General features: G+C 48.2%; 3 protein-coding genes across 3 annotated transcripts; 2 read left to right on the top strand and 1 right to left on the bottom strand.

The window, feature by feature from the left end:
• Positions 1-360: 360 nt before the first annotated feature.
• LOC109734179 (disease resistance protein RGA5) lies at positions 361-5,571 on the top strand. Its single transcript, XM_020293393.4, has 4 exons — positions 361-1,343; positions 2,738-4,733; positions 4,864-4,907; positions 5,074-5,571. The coding sequence occupies exons 1-2, from the start codon at positions 526-528 to the stop codon at positions 4,719-4,721; spliced, it is 2,802 nt and encodes a 933-aa protein (XP_020148982.1). The 5' UTR covers positions 361-525; the 3' UTR covers positions 4,722-4,733; positions 4,864-4,907; positions 5,074-5,571.
• A 1,386-nt stretch (positions 5,572-6,957) lies between these two features.
• LOC109734181 (fatty acid desaturase 4, chloroplastic) lies at positions 6,958-8,263 on the top strand. The gene has a single exon (XM_020293396.4). It carries the CDS (start codon positions 7,191-7,193, stop codon positions 8,037-8,039), a length of 849 nt encoding a protein of 282 aa, XP_020148985.1. The 5' UTR covers positions 6,958-7,190; the 3' UTR covers positions 8,040-8,263.
• An 802-nt stretch (positions 8,264-9,065) lies between these two features.
• LOC109734180 (CRS2-associated factor 2, mitochondrial) lies at positions 9,066-12,794 on the bottom strand. The gene is made up of 6 exons (XM_020293395.4): positions 11,851-12,794; positions 11,095-11,672; positions 10,465-10,592; positions 10,134-10,359; positions 9,851-9,978; positions 9,066-9,478 (listed from the first exon to the last, which is right to left on the bottom strand). Exons 2-6 carry the CDS (start codon positions 11,606-11,608, stop codon positions 9,365-9,367), a joined length of 1,110 nt encoding a protein of 369 aa, XP_020148984.1. The 5' UTR covers positions 11,609-11,672; positions 11,851-12,794; the 3' UTR covers positions 9,066-9,364.
• Between the last annotated feature and the right edge of the window lie 426 nt (positions 12,795-13,220).

Raw genomic sequence — 13,220 nt, 5'->3', positions numbered from 1 at the left:
AAGCGACGTGCGGTACTTCGGTACCAAACGAAGTGTGTTTACCCTTTTGTGCACATTTGTGTTTCGGAGTAAATTACACTCACCATAAAGAAATATAAGTGATCTAAACGTTTTTATGTTTCTTTACAAAGAGAGTATATTATTTGAATGATTTGGAGATCGTTGACCAGGCCAGGCGCGTGGTAGCGAGTTATTAATTTTTTCGGCACAATATCATACAATCTTAAATTGGGCTGCATTGACTTGCTTGAGAGTGGTTCAGCAGTCCGAAATTAACTAATGAGGCAACTGAAATTTGGTAACAAGTAGACTGGTTGTGTTTGCCAAAAAAGAAAAGAAAAAAGGAAGAAGAAGTAGACGTGCTTGCGAGTTTCCAAGAAGAGTTGATGTAGTGCAAAATTATTGTGCCATAAGCTCGATCAGAGTCTATAAAGAGCGACCCTTCAGCACCAGCTCCCCACACAGCAAATAGTTATTCACAAGAAACCACGCAAGAGAGAGCAGGAGAGCGAAAGTCAGCGAGCCATGAACCTCGCGGTGGCCGCCGTCAGCTCTATCATCCCCATGCTGGGCAGGCTCCTCACCAAGGAGTACAACCTACAGAAGAGCGCCAAGGAAGATGTCAAGTATCTGCAGAGAGAGCTCATGAGCATGCACGCCGCCCTGAGAGCCATCGCCGAGGTGCCGCCGGACCAACTTCCCTGGCAGGACATGCTCTGGGCCGGCGACATCACGGAGCTGTCCCACGACATCAAGGATCTCTTGGAGAGCTTCGATGCGTGCGTCGCCGGCTCCGTGCCTCCCCCCGACGCGGGTTACTTCCAGGTGCTCAAGGTAAAAATGGCCAACTTGTTCAAGATGGCCAAGGTTCGCCGTGAGATTGCCACCGCGGTGAAAGGTGTCAAAGAGCATGTGCAAGAAGTGGCCAACCGAGATGACAGGTATAGATGTCGTGGCGGTGGTGCAGCCCCACGGACTACAACCACCATCGACCCTCTTCTGTTGGTTCTGTACGGAAACCAGAAGACGGTTGGCATGGATGCTGCAAGGGACAAGATTATGGCCAAGTTGGTACATGGTGCAACTGGGCTTCAGATACTCTCCATAGTTGGGTTTGGAGGGCTGGGTAAGACCACTCTGGCTAAAGCAGTATATGATATGGCTGCAAAAATAAAATACGATTGTAGGGTTTTTGTGTCAGTCTCTCGGAATCCTGACATAAGAAAGATTTTTAGAAAACTGCTCTTCCAGTTTGATGTGGAAACGTATATACGTTTCAATCAAACGGAGTTGGATGAAACGCAGCTCATCAGTTTACTGCGACAATCGATAGGGGCCAAGAGGTACGCATCATTCATCCAATGCCTTCCACATACATCTACACAGTATATTGTATTCTGGCTTTTGTTTGTCAACCGTGTGCATGTTGCATGTTAAGGTCATGCATAACATTTGACATAACGGAACAATCTGGATCAAAGCTGAGAACATGATCGCAACTTTTTTATTTTGTGTTTACTCCAATTCTGTACATTTTCTGTTAACACATTTGACATTTATAACTAGCCTTGTTGTTGTGCAACGGTGCGTCCGAGGTTGAAAACCCCGACTAGAAATTAGTATCATCAAAATCTCAATTTTATACTCACAGCTCGAGAGACAAAACGAAATCATGCATGCTATAAATAGTACGCCCTCCGTTCCTAAATATAAGTCTTTTTAGAGATTTCAATATGGAGTACATACAGATGTATATAGACGTAATTTAGAGTGTAGATTCACTCATTTTGTTTTAGGTGTAGATTCACTTATTTTGCTTCGTATGTAGTCCATATTGAAATCTCTAAAAGACTTATATTTAGGAACGGTGGAAGTAATTAATTCAAATTGACGTATGAATTAGGACAGTTAACATTGCCACATGCCCATAACCAAACATTTCACTTTCATATCTCGGGTCGTGGCTGAATATGTTAGAAATTTTATTACATGATATTTTTTTAGAACTTTGTGGTGGGTTTCCAAACATGAACAACAGTTTAAAGCATAGAAGACATGCAAGCCTGTGTTGGTCACACAATTCTCAATGGTTGGAAATTCCCTCATACTTCATTGATCCTACGAGACGATGCAAACACACCATCTTGATGATTCCATCAACGCGTGGTGGGACAAATGGACCGACAACCGACACCCAAACCGGCATGCCATGACCTCCCTCACCATGCTCATCTCTTGGACTGTTTGGAACGAGCGGAATGCCAGAGTCTTTCGCAAAAAATTTGCACCACCGCCTGTTCTCCTTGGCTCCATCCTTGAAGAAGCAAAGTTATGGGTCACTGCCGGTGCAAAAAAACTTGGGACTGTAATTTTTTGCGAGTAATTGTCATGCCGTTTAGCGTGGGGTGTTATGTAAAACTCTAAACTCTATTCTCTTCTTATTTAATAGATGAGGCAAATCTTATGCCTCCGTTTCGAAGAAAAAAAAACTCACATTCGAGTTATGGTTCAATAGGCACTTCTAACAACCGATAAAGTTAAAATTGCATCATAGTGTTTGGCGTATTTAAGTTTTTTTTTGCGGGTGTGGCATATTAAAGTTGTTCACACGGAAGGATATTCTCTTTGTCGAGTAACACTATTCTCTTAGTTTGCAATATGATTGGCATGCTTCTTGCTATTGTAGATATTTTTAATGGCTTAGTAACCTGCGGATCTTGTGATGTCATGTTGATAGGTACTTAATCGTCGTTGATGATATATGGGATACCAATGCATGGGGGCTAATCAGTTTAGCTTTTATGGATAATAACACCAGAAGTAGAATAATCACAACAACCCGCAATTTTGATGTCTCTAGAGCATGTTGCTCTTTTGATAATGAGCTTATCCATACAATGGAACCTCTCTCTGAAGGTGACTCCAAAAAGCTCTTCTACGAGAGAATATTCGCAAGCGAGACTGGATGTCCTCCTGAACTGGAGCAGGTCTCCACAGAGATCTTGAAGAAATGTGCTGGAGTGCCATTAGCCATTATTGCTCTAGCTGGCCATTTGACAAGTAATCAGCAGATAAAACCAGAAGGTCAATGGCATGACTTACTTAATTCTATTGGTCGTGGGCTTACAAATGGTGGTAGTGTGGAGCACATGAAGAAGATATTATCATTCAGCTATTATGATCTCCCATCCCATCTGAAGACTTGTTTATTGTATCTAAGTATATTCCCAGAAGACTATTACATTGACAAGACTCGGTTGGTGAAAAGATGGATAGCCGAAGGGTTTATCCAAGGTGAAGACTTATTTGAGCTCGGTGAGAGCTATTTCAATGAGCTTGTCAATAGAAGTATGATCCAACCGATAAACATTGACACCGATGGTAGGGCAAAAGGCTGTCGTGTCCATGACATGATGCTTGATCTCATATGTGATTTGTCGAGTGAAAATAATTTTATCAGTATATTGGATACTATCAAGGGAGACTGGTCTTTCAAAAGAAATATGCGCAGGCTGTCCCTCCAGAAGAGAATGACAGAGCTCACCAGCACTCAACTGTCTACAACGAGCATGTCACAAGTGAGATCCTTCACCGTTTTTAGTCCTGCTATTAATCAGATGCTTTCTCTTTCACTATTTAAAGTTTTGCGTGTGTTGGATCTAGAAGATTGTAATCTTGGAAATGATCGTGGTCTTAACCTCCATTGTGTCGGGAATTTGTTACAACTGAGGTACCTAGGATTAAGGGACACAAAACTCCGTGAGATCCCGACGGAAATAGGAAATCTCCGGCTGTTACAGATATTGGACTTGCATGGGGTAGATGCAGAAAAATTGCCAACGGGTGTTGTTGGCCTAAGTTATCTGATGTTTCTACATCTTAGAGAAAATACAGACCTACCAGTAGGCTATAGGAATTTGACGTTCCTCCAAGAGCTAACCAAAGCAAACTTCAGTGATGATATGGAAGGGCTGCGCTTCCTGACAGAGCTGAGGGTGCTTTCCTTTAGTTGGCCATCAGGGTGTGGTCCCGACAAAATTGATATTTTGGTAAACTCCCTAAGGAACCTGGAAAAACTACAAAGCCTAGAGATTACATCTGAGAGCATTGATCTCATGGAGAGCAGCTGGATGCCCTATCCAGCGCAACAACTCCGTAGGCTTGTGTTGCATGGATGGTTTCATAATCTGCCAGGATTTATTAGTTCTTCATGGCATCCCCGCCTCTCCTACCTATGGATAGAAGTCCGCAAACTGCAACCGTGGGACATTCATGACCTTGGGACTCTGCCAGCTCTTCGTTATCTCTACCTGAAGTCAATCTTGGACACTGCCATGGAAGAGCGTGCCACGCAAAGCTCCCCGCTTAATATTGATGGATTCCCTTGCGCGACAGAGTGCTGGTTCGAAGGTGTTACAGTGAATCCATTAGGGTTCCGGCCAGGAACTATGCCTATGGTTCGATGCCTTGCGTTCGGTGCCCAAGTGTGGAACATCCTCGATATACGTCATTCGATAAAGCACCTAGGTCCAGATGGCTTGGAGTTGGACTACTTGAGCTGGAGCATAATGCACCTCTCTTCGCTCGAGCAACTCTCCGTTGATCTACATGGCGAGGAGGCTAGCAGCGCAAGGTATACTAGAGCGGAGGCCGCGCTGAAGCACGCGACGTACAACCATCCCAACCGTCCCAAGGTCAACATCTGGAGTCCTAGAGGCTGAAGAGCTGAAGAGGTACGTCATTAGTCGCAACGCAACAGGCGTTTATATCCAATTATCATGCATACTTGTTCTGCTAATCTAGAGGCTCTGTCTTTGGCTTTTTCGGGTCCACTCTCAATTTCACTCTTTCTTTCTTTCTCAGCTGCAGCCCCACGAGCAAGGGCACTCGGCCTCTGCATGCTACAGGTACGTACTGATTTCATTCATCAACATCCATTATATGTATATATATGTAAAAAAAAACAGAATATATTCTGGTGACTAGTTAGCTCCGTTTAATTTTAATTTTGCAACTCCACCACAAATGATCGGTGTCTATATATGTGATTCACGTTTCTGCATGTCATTGCAGCTGCGTAGCATGGGAGGTGTGATCGATTTCGTCGCAATCAGCTTCATCTTTAATGTTCTTTCGTCGCAATCAGCTCCACCTGCATTGTTGCTTCATTGTTCCTTCGGCGTCAAGAAGAAGTTTTGTCTCCCCCGTAAAGAAGACAAAAAAAGAAAAGTCTGGTGACATTGCATATGTTTGCGCCCTCTCTGCTTTTGGGTTCGTGAATTCAAAAACCGTTAAATTTGTACGGTTCGTTCGCGCATCATGCGTGCTGCTAGCTAGCTACCTGGATTGATTGAATGTATTGGGTGGCAAAATTATGATGTACATCTTGATTGTGATTTCTTGGAAAGTTTTCCTTTCTCTTCAAAGGAGCAGCTTAATACTTTTCACGTGGATTATTAAATAATTCTTGAGATGAATTCACGAGGTTTTCGCGCAACTTAGGTGGAGCATTAATTAGCTATTAGATGAGATGTGTGTATAGACATGAGGCTAATATAACATGATCTCAACATATGCTATGATTTGTTATGGATGTTTATTTGGCCATTCCATATACATATTCTTGTATTATGTGTTGTCATTGCTTTGGGAGATGCTACCAGTGAATCTATGAATCGCGGTCCAATTTCCTCCATAAGAAACGTTCTGCAAACACTTTTACATGGACCTTTATTTTCAGTTTTTATTTAATCCAAAAATTACGAAAATACTTCCAAAGTCCAAAGACATTATCCACTCATAATTTGCTGCAACTACCAACAAGGCCAATGAGATTGACAACCTCAGTAGAACTGTTGGGGCTAGGGCACAAATGGTTCCTTAATATGTTTTGCAGTCCTTTTTGACCGATCTTATGTGTGTTATCTCTATGGATTGATGCCCTGGTTCTTAAATGGGGGAGAGTTGTCACTTATTGCAAACCCTTGCACTTGGGTGCCCAACAACTTGGACTTCAGGATATAGGTGGCACAAGCATCTACACCTCTCGTATGGAGCACAAGTTTGACAGGCAATGCTTCGGAACGAGAGGCCACCGATGCCCATCATCTATTGCTACACTACGCCCACTGCCCCGCCGAGGCTAACAATGTGAACGTTAACACTCTCCCTCACGCGTGGCTCCACGGGTCTAAACGTGGACCAAAAGTAGGCTGAAATTTAATTGTGTTAGCCGATACCATGTAGAACTGCACGCACTAGTCAATTCATCCAAAAGTTTAAGTTGATGAGGAAATATGGGCTATGCATTTATACGTCAACAAGGAGGATGAGAGACAAGGTGACGGCTAGGGTCCGAATACCCTGGGAGCGATGCGGGGGCATGAAAGTCTCAGTGGTAAAGGGTCTATGGGTAGGACTATGGTCGGCCATGGCGGGGAGGGAGGGAGCGACCTTGTGCGGTTGTGCCACGGGGGACTAGTGAGTTCGTCGGAGAGGTCAACACGACTAGTGTGTCACTCTAGTGTCCAATCATTGGGGGTGAGTGTATGGTTCAATGATGGCCTCATATTGACGGTGGGTGGTCGGGCTTCGTTGCTTGTTTGGTTTCCGGCATGGTTTCCCTCAGCCACTAGCCACTGAGATTTTCGATCCAGTTTGAACTCTCCATGATGTATTCCTTGAATTGCAAAATGACAAAACCATAAATTGCGTGTGTTCTAAAAGCTTAACCATTTTAGTATTCTTTGCACGTGTAATTCGGCCATTTCCATTGCACTGTCTAGGCTGCAGCTTCAAGATAAGTGATGTTTCATGCAAAAGTCGGAGAAAGGAGATGTTTCATGCAAAATTGCAGACGCGGCTTCTTTTGACGCAAACACCACCACAAAGTTACCACGTAGTTCATCACTCCACCACATACATGGCTCACAAGTAAACAGCCATAGCCCTGCACTTTTCCAGAGAGAAAGCGATTTGAGAGGGAGAGAGATGAGACGAGGGGAGAGCGAGAAAACTCCTACTACATACGAGTTAAATTTCCGTCCACTAATAATTCGCCGTCGTGGACTCACCATTTGCTATGAGCCTATGATCCACTCCTACAAAGCCAGCAGCCTTCACAACTTCTGGCTGGAATTCGTTTTGAACAAAAGCCGATCACGCGCGTACGTGGAAGCAGAGACCAAGCCATGCCAGCCATGTACGCGCTGACCCCCCGCTGCACCCTCCCGCCGCACCGCCGCGCGCCGCCGCCGTGCCGGGCGGCCTCGCCGACGCCGGCGGCACTGGCCCGCGCCGACCCGGACGAGCTGCGGTCCACGTGGCCGCAGCGCGCGTGGACGCTGGCGGGCTCGGCCGCCGTCCTCTCCTCGCTGTCCGCGTCCGCCTCCCTCGCCGCCGACTCCGGCTCCTACGCCGAGCCGCTCGCCGCGGCCCTCGCCGCGTACACCGTCGCCGACCTCGCCACGGGCGTCTACCACTGGCTCGTCGACAACTACGGGGACGCCTCCACGCCGCTCGTCGGCGCGCAGATCGCCGCCTTCCAGGGCCACCACCGCCACCCCTCCACCATCACGCGCCGGGAGCCCTGCAACAACCTGCACGCGCTGGCGCGCGCCGTCGCGCTCGCGCTCCCCGCCGTGGAGGCCGCCGCCGCGGCCGCCCACGCGCCGGCCGCCGCGCACGCCTTCGCGGGCACCTTCGCGGCGTGCGTGGTGCTGAGCCAGCAGTTCCACGCGTGGGCGCACGAGAAGCGCCGCCGGCTGCCGCCCGGCGTCGAGGCGCTGCAGGCCGCCGGCGTGCTGGTGTCGCGCGCGCAGCACGCCGCGCACCACCGCCAGCCCTACAGCACCAACTACTGCATCCTCAGCGGCATGTGGAACGGGGTGCTGGACAGGCACAAGGTGTTCGAGGCGCTGGAGATGGTCGTCTTCTTCCGCACCGGCGTCCGCCCGCGCTCATGGGACGAAACGCAGGCCGCCTGGATGGAGGACACCAGCGGCTCCGTCACCGCCGTCGCTGTTACTGACAGTTCGTAACATACATCGACCATCGTGTACATACATACATACTACGATTCAAAAGGTATACAGAAAGATGAACTGGGATTGAAAGGATTCAAATATACGAGTTTAGCTAGGTGGAAAAATATAAATATTTAATGTATATTTTAGGTTGTTTTTGAGGATGCAAATCTTGTGGTGTATGCAAAGAGAGAAGAATTTTTTATAATTGAAAATGTGATGATTTTTTATGGTCTTCAGTCTGTCTACGACAACTTTTGTTACCCACAGCTTTCTTGTGGTGCAAATGATTTTGTTCTGGTGGCATGTTCTTCGGATATCCAGTATCTTCTTGTCCACTTGCCAGAAAAAAGCACATCCAGTTGAGATGATCAACTCTTTGCAACAACATTCGCAAGAAGGCAAGTCACACAGCCACACATGCATATGTCTTAAATCTGCTTATATCTATCGAATATGTGTTAATCCATCCGCCAAAAGTGTGACCAACATCGGCTAAAAGGCTTATTTGAGGCTCAGACCATCTGCTCTTGATTCAAATGGCATGGATGTGAATCACATGTCTGTACAAATTCTGCTTTTTGGCGTCTCAATCTCGAGCATCGATCCTGAATCAGGCAGATGAAGCAACAGAAACAAGCCGGCACTTCCAAAACTGCGGAGGGCGAAACCTAGAGGACCGAAAACTGAAGATGAATCCCTCAGCTGGAAGAGCTGCTGACCGTAGCAATCGCTTCGAAGCAAGGAGGGGTCGCGGGTGTAGGAAGAGGTGAAGGGGATGTCAGCGCGGCCGTCCATCGGGTGAATTCGCCGGAGGCAGCTCGGGCGGGCCGAAAGCGGCTCGGTGGCGAGGGTGCGGCGAGGGCGCTCGAGTGTGTAGCGCGCGGAAGTGGGCGCACGAAATAAGCGGCGCGCGATGCCGTCTCGCCCTCCGCTGGAGCGCCCGGAGCGGCTGCGCGCGCAAAAATCTGTATTTTTCCAGCGCGGCTGCTGGAGATGCTCTTAGAAATTGTCTTTCTCTTCACCCAGAAAGAAACCCACTTTCTGGTTGTAAGGTCCACATGCTCTCAAGATAAAATTACTTCAAACAGCAGCCAAGAAATGCTGACAAACAATTAGACCATTTCTTGTAGACTGCAGATCCTTATACTCCAGTGAACACATCTCATGCAACTCACAGAAGTAACCCAAAAAGCAGGCCTGCTTCAGCTAGCTGCTACTCTGAGTATAGGGTTGTACTCCCCTCCGTTCCAAAATAGATGACTCAACTTTATACTAAAGTTAGTACAAAGTTGAGTCATCTATTTAGGAACGGAGGGAGTAGATTACAAGCACTTGCATCACTGTGGCCAAGAAGCACAATGAGCTGAAACAGAGTCCTCCTGGTCCCGCTTCCCTCTCCAGAGAATAATTTGTTCATCTTTAAATAGTATAGGGATGCATGGAACCAAATCCTATGAAACCAAAGGAAAGAAACAACAAAGTTAAATAAAGCATTCCAAGTGCTATGTTTGCAAGAGATAAAGGAGTGTCTAGTTTCTATCGTAAACTCTCCAGTGTTTCTTACTGTTGTGTTGCAAAGGAGATGTCTTCTGTCTGAAATTATAAGCAAGTTCTAAGGCATAATATACTTTAGCTGCATATATGACGAGCGAACTGCAAACTGCAGGAGGGTCGTTATATCTCAACTGCAAGTTAACTACTACACCAGCACACCTGTTTGATTAGAGCTTTTATTCAAATTCTTTCCAGTTTCATTGTTCTTCCATATGAATGCAAGACTGATGGGATTAATTCATAGAGAGCATTAGAAAGTTACAACATACCCTCAGCTTCACACCAATTTTTTTGCAATCACTAGTACCGCAATGAGAGCAATCTAGTCTCACAACTTCCAAAGTCTTAAAGGCCTCTCTCACTTTGTCAACAACATTAACATAAACACCATTCCTAGCTGCACAAGACAGAAATATCACAACATAGGAGCGACAATATATTGGCAACAAGATAGTGAGATGGAAGTATGCACTTATGTGATTCGAAATGGTCTTGCTAGAAATATGCGCTTATGTGATTCGAAATGGTCTTGCTAGAAATATTCCAACTTACTCAGTTTCATAAGCGGTGGCGAATGTAATCCTTTGTTTCTCATTTCTTTTGTTTCCTCAAAAGTCAACCCTTCAGCAACATTTTGGACAACCTTAGGATAAATAGGAGCCAATGGCTTCCACAACATCAATGGTATGACAGGCCGTTGTTTTGGATCATAGTTCCGGCCACGATATAGGATGAGTATATTTATGCTACGGTATATGATTCTCCCACCTGTTTTATCCTGCAAAATGGTGCACTCACATCAGAAATTGATGGATAACAGAATTCAACAGAAAAGGAGAGTTCAATCCCTAATTTTCTCAAGCATGTGGCAACACATTATGACCTCAAGATGGAAGCATATATTGTCCATGTCAAGAGTTGCAACCCCAAGACATTTGATTCTGACTGCTTCTGCACGTCTCCAGTGGTTGTGGATGTCATCGAGCATATTATGAGTTACACCATCTTTCCCTGAGAATACGACACATCTTATTTATAGCAGGAACAAGGGAATGCTTCTTAAGAAAAATGCAATTTTTCCTGAGCTACGCGAATGATCAAATGTTCAAATATAACAGTTGCAACAACATAATCTGCACAAATATGCACAATGGCATCTGTAAACAAATATAATCTGCACAAATATGCATAATCTTCCCATATACTTCCTCTGTAAACAAATATAAGACGTTTTAGACCACTATTTTAGTGATCTAAAACATCTTATATTTGTTGACAGAGGGAGTACTATGGAAACAATTGATCCAAATTTTATTACAATGTAAAATATGCAATCTTTTATCACGGATTTGGCCAAATTCAATGCTAAAAATTCTAGTACTCGTTATTCCCTCATCAATCAAATAAAATGTGCAATAAGATTGGGATTTGTAATGCGAAAGCTTGGACAACTAAAATCATCAGACAGAAACGCCATTTCAGCACTGAGTTGCTGAGAGCACCAAGAACTCACCCAAATTGATCTGCCGGGAGCAGTCGCTGTGCCGGTACCTCTCCACGAGCTCTGCCACCTCCGCTTCCGACAGTGCCTCGCCAAGCACCTCATCCCTACGACTCGGACCGCCACAAACATCCTCTCTGTTCCCTTCGGCGCGCACGGCGGCGGCGACGACGCCGTCCCAAGGCCGGTCAAGGCGGCCGGGGCCGAAGGGCGAAAACCGGGTTGGCTCGCGGAACCCAATGGGCCTCCAGGTCGGGTCAGTCTCCGAGTACGAGTACCGGAAGTCGAAGGGAAGGTCGGAGTGTGCCGGCTCGTCGGGGCTGATCTTGGCAGGCTGGTCTTTGGGCTTCGGCGGTGGCGGCGCCGGCGCCGAAGCTCGAGGTGGGGTTTTGGGGATCCGTGTAAACGGAGGGTCGTCATCGTCGGGGTTGGTTGGGTAGAAGGCGGAAAATGGGCGGCAGAGCAGAGCCTGGGCTTGTGACTGTCTTGGGCACGGCCATGGGAGAAGCTTCCGACTGAAGAGCATGGTGGGATACTGAGATGGGAGCCAGTGATGAAGCCAGGATTGAAGCAAACACCAACTTCTATTTCTGCAAAATGAATCAACCGAGTTCCATCAGCACATTAGACATACAGACATGCTCACATACACAATCCATTCCATTTAAATTTCAGTTCAGCGTTTAAATCATCTATATATGCAGTGTGACAATCAGACAATGCATACACCAATTCACCAAAGACCAAAACTACCAGCGAGAAAGTTACCAGCGAGAGGAGGGGCGCCGCGGCGGCAGTAGGCAGAAGCAGGCCACACAGCCGGCGGCGGCAGAAGCACGGGGCCGGAGCGCACAGGAGGGGGCCCGCCGTCGCCACGTTGGCTGCTCTGCTCGTCGCCGCCGCGGAGGGAGGCCGGCTGGCCGGGGCCAGCAGGGGGCGCACGGCGCACCGCAGTAGTGCGGCACGGCCAGGCTACGCGGGAGATGTTGACCGGGGCGGGGGAAGGCCGGGAAAGGGGGGACGGCGCCGGCGGAGCGCAGACACTGGGCGGCGGCGTGCGTGCTCGTGGCGTTTGGGCTGGGATGCGTTTCGTGCGTTAGGATGCGTTTGGATGCTGGGCTATCCCTCTGTTGGACAGGGATAGCTGTTTTTTACGTGGATGACAGTCGTTTGGTTCACGGACGAGTTGGGATAGGGATGGCCAGATGCTTCGAATATTCGTCCAAAACGCGGCTATGCGCGTCCGCGAAAATCTCGCGGATGTGGGCATCCCGCCGCGCGGCCCGCGAAACGTTTTTCTCCGCTCTATCTATCTCTTTTCCCCTTTCCATCTCTCTTCTCTCCGTTGCAGCCGCGGCGGCAGATCGAAGCCCGACGACGACCGTGAGCGCGCAGCGGCGCCGGCAGATCCAATCCCGGGGACGACAGTGAGTGCACAGCGGCATGACTCTCTCCTTCCTTTGCCTTCTCTCCTCCTTTGTCAGCAGAGGCCGTCGCGCCGGCGGCCAACACAGGTGAGTGCCGCGCGCGGCCGCCGGAGCCCTGCGGATGGCGGCGCTGGCCCTGCTTCTCTCCGTCCGGTGCGCCGGCTGTGCGCCCCGTGCGCGGGCGCTGTCGGCCCTGCATCTGTCCGGCAGGTGCGTATGCTGTGCGCCCCGTGAGCAGGTGTTGCGCGCGCTATGCCGGCAGCCGGCCTTGCTAGCTGTGCGGCCAAACTTGCTGCGTGTATTGCGGCGGCCATATGTACTGATGTGTGCTTTCTCCGTTGATTTTCTATCCAACCTGCTAATCATTTTTTCTTGATTTTTTGTGCTGCAGCAGCTCCGGTCAAAGGCTATCCACATCCAAAATTCAACCTTCAAACCAAACAAAACATAGGCTAACCTCATTCATCAACCAAACAGAAAGTATGGCTATCCTTATCCAGCTGGATATGGATGCCCATAGCCACCCTAGGCTGTTCGAGGAGAGAGGAGGGAGAGCAGGGGCTTGTGCTGCGCTGGCTGGACCCCAGGCCTATACCTGGCCAGACGGGCCGGCCCATCGCAATCGTGCCTGGCCCGGCACGGCCCGCTAGGGCACGATTACTATACGGGCCGTGCCGTGCCGGCCCGCGTGCTGCGCCCCTAGGCCCAGGC

This window comes from Aegilops tauschii, chromosome 6 (genome assembly GCF_002575655.3).
Source record: "Aegilops tauschii subsp. strangulata cultivar AL8/78 chromosome 6, Aet v6.0, whole genome shotgun sequence".
Classification (NCBI taxonomy): domain Eukaryota; kingdom Viridiplantae; phylum Streptophyta; class Magnoliopsida; order Poales; family Poaceae; genus Aegilops; species Aegilops tauschii.
Note: the sequence above shows the minus strand (reverse complement) of the source record. Positions and strands in the feature narration are given on the sequence as shown.

Bases quoted from the DNA above. Each gene is read 5' to 3' on its own strand.
- LOC109734181 (XM_020293396.4), top strand. From the start codon at position 7,191: ATGCCAGCCATGTACGCGCTGACCCCCCGCTGCACCCTCCCGCCGCAC.
- LOC109734179 (XM_020293393.4), top strand. From the start codon at position 526: ATGAACCTCGCGGTGGCCGCCGTCAGCTCTATCATCCCCATGCTGGGC. The intron at 1,344-2,737 runs GTACGCATCATT...TCATGTTGATAG, and splicing joins CAATCGATAGGGGCCAAGAG to GTACTTAATCGTCGTTGATG.
- LOC109734180 (XM_020293395.4), bottom strand. From the start codon at position 11,608: ATGCTCTTCAGTCGGAAGCTTCTCCCATGGCCGTGCCCAAGACAGTCA. The intron at 10,593-11,094 runs GTGAGTTCTTGG...TCGTATTCTCAG, and splicing joins CTCCCGGCAGATCAATTTGG to GGAAAGATGGTGTAACTCAT. The intron at 9,479-9,850 runs GTATGTTGTAAC...TTGGTTTCATAG, and splicing joins AAATTGGTGTGAAGCTGAGG to GATTTGGTTCCATGCATCCC.